General features: G+C 58.6%; 1 protein-coding gene across 1 annotated transcript in view; it reads right to left on the reverse strand.

The window, feature by feature from the left end:
• SHANK3 (SH3 and multiple ankyrin repeat domains 3) overlaps positions 1 to 2,094 on the reverse strand; it is a 48,470-nt gene that overhangs the window by 12,751 nt on the left and 33,625 nt on the right. The window contains exon 20 of the mRNA XM_014541197.1: positions 7 to 65. Coding sequence (XP_014396683.1) covers positions 7 to 65 — 59 coding nt within the window. The remainder of the gene's footprint in view (positions 1 to 6; positions 66 to 2,094) is intronic.

Here is a 2,094-nt window from a genome sequence, read left to right on the forward strand (position 1 = left end):
GTCTTGCATCGACGTGCTCCGCGGGAAGCGCCCCTCCAGCAGGGACGCCAGCTTCTCATCCTCCCCTGCAGACAGAGGGCCCCGTGAGACTGGCCAGGCGCTGGGAGCCAGCGACTTCGGGAAGGCCCGTTGGACCCCAGCACCTGCCATCGGCAGAATCCGCCACGTCTGTTTCACCCCAGGGCAGCCAGGGATCTGCACCCCAATACCATTGCCAGTTTCAGGGGGGGTGTTCTTGTGAAGACTGGGGAGAGGAGTCAGTTCAGATATAGGGTAGAGGGGGGCCTGGAGAAAGTACCCAAACTCTGACCACACAACTTGGGGCCAAGACCTGCCCCAAACCTGGGACATAAAGGGGCTCAAATGAGACACCCCAGGAGGGTAGGAGCAGCCCTCCAGTCATGGGGGTGGGGTGCAGGGCTTCCCGAGTCTGATCACAGCTCAGAACCGATCACAGCCTGCAACCAGCAGGTTTGGGGGGAGGGGGGCTGGGGGCAGCCAGAGGCAGAGAAAAGGGTACTTTCTGAGCAGGAAGGATCCATTGCAGACACAGGGACGGAAGGGCTGTAGCCAGGGAAGCCACGCCTCTGGCAGGGAGACAGCTGATGCCCAGGTAAGGGGGTGCCTGGTGCATGTCCAGTACAGGGCCAGGTAGACAGAGTGGACTGTGAGGCTGCCACTCACTGGGAGGGAAGGAGGGTGGATGGAAATGGAACTGCAGGCTGACCACCCCACATTTCGGTTTTACTCCCTGCTGGCTGTGCAACCCCAGGCCAAGACCCGAGCCCTTCTGAGCTTCAGTTCTCTCCTGGGCAACACACATTAAAATAAACCCCACTCTGTCTGCCTCAGACATAGTTAGGGTCTGAGCAAGGGCAGGTGGGAGTGCTCAGAGCCCGCATCTCCCTGCTGCCCACCTGCAGACCGGCAGGGCCTCCTTGTAGACACCATGTGGACACCTGTGCTGCAGGTGTGTGCACATAGGCTGCAGGTGTCTGTGGCCCAACCCAAGGAGAGTGCATTAATGGCTCTCCATGTTGACACACACGTCTCTTGTGGAGTGCCTGGGGATGTGCACCTGGCCTCGCTCTGGACTGGGTGATATTTTTACGAACTCAACAAGATGCCTCTTGCCTGTCCCCAACCGCCTCCCCCGTTAGCCAGCCCGTGCTTGTGCCAGGCTGCCTACGCCCATTTGCTTCTTGGCCTGCTTAACAGCTCTCATATCCCCAGCTCAGCACGGGTGGACTTTTGAGTAAAGAGGCCTTATTGTCTGACGTCCCTTAACCTATCAGCACTTCAGTTTCCTCATCTCAGGGGCACTGCCCTCCCTGCTCCCTCCCCCACTGTGGGCCTGTGTGAGGTGGAACCATTTAGAGCTTACAGCACAAGGCTAAGCACCTAGAAGGGACCCAGATGAGACCCAGGTCATCATCATCATCATATCAGGTCTGCCTTCCACCCCCTTGCTGGACACAGGAACACAGTATATAAACACCCACCGCCCACGTGCGTGAGACAGGTACACAGGGAAAGCGGTGCCCCTAGAAGCTGCAGGGGGTGTGATGTGCCAAGTTCTAACTTCAAGTCCCTTGCCTCGGGATGAAATGGGGAGTCTGTTCTGATGCCATCTTGGGTGGGCAGAGAGCATTACCCCAGCACTTGAGTGCTGGCCCCCAAATGCTAGACCAACACCACCAAGCACAAGCAGTGGCCCAGTGTTCGGCTCAATGCAGCCCCTGGGGGAGCCTCAGAGCGGCCCTGGAGGTAGGCAGGCACTAGGTGGTCCCCACATTTCCACATCAGGACCCTGAGGTTTCAAGGACTGAACCATGTGCCAAGGCCCCACAGCCAGGGCAAGGGGCGGGCTCTCCACGAGTCTGGTAACTTGTTTGGCAGGCCAAGAAGAGGGGTCAAAGATGAGCACCTTTTGCCCTGGCTGTTGTTCTCAGTGGTTAGAGCACTGGCCCATGCACCGAAAGTTCTCGGGTTCGATTCCCAACCAAGGGCATGTGTCTGGGTTGCGGGTTGGAGCAACCAATCGATGTGTCTCTCTCACATCTCTCCTCCCTGCTCCCCCCTCCCCCCTTCCCC

This window comes from Myotis brandtii, unplaced genomic scaffold, assembly GCF_000412655.1.
Source record: "Myotis brandtii unplaced genomic scaffold, ASM41265v1 scaffold2658, whole genome shotgun sequence".
NCBI lineage: Eukaryota > Metazoa > Chordata > Mammalia > Chiroptera > Vespertilionidae > Myotis > Myotis brandtii.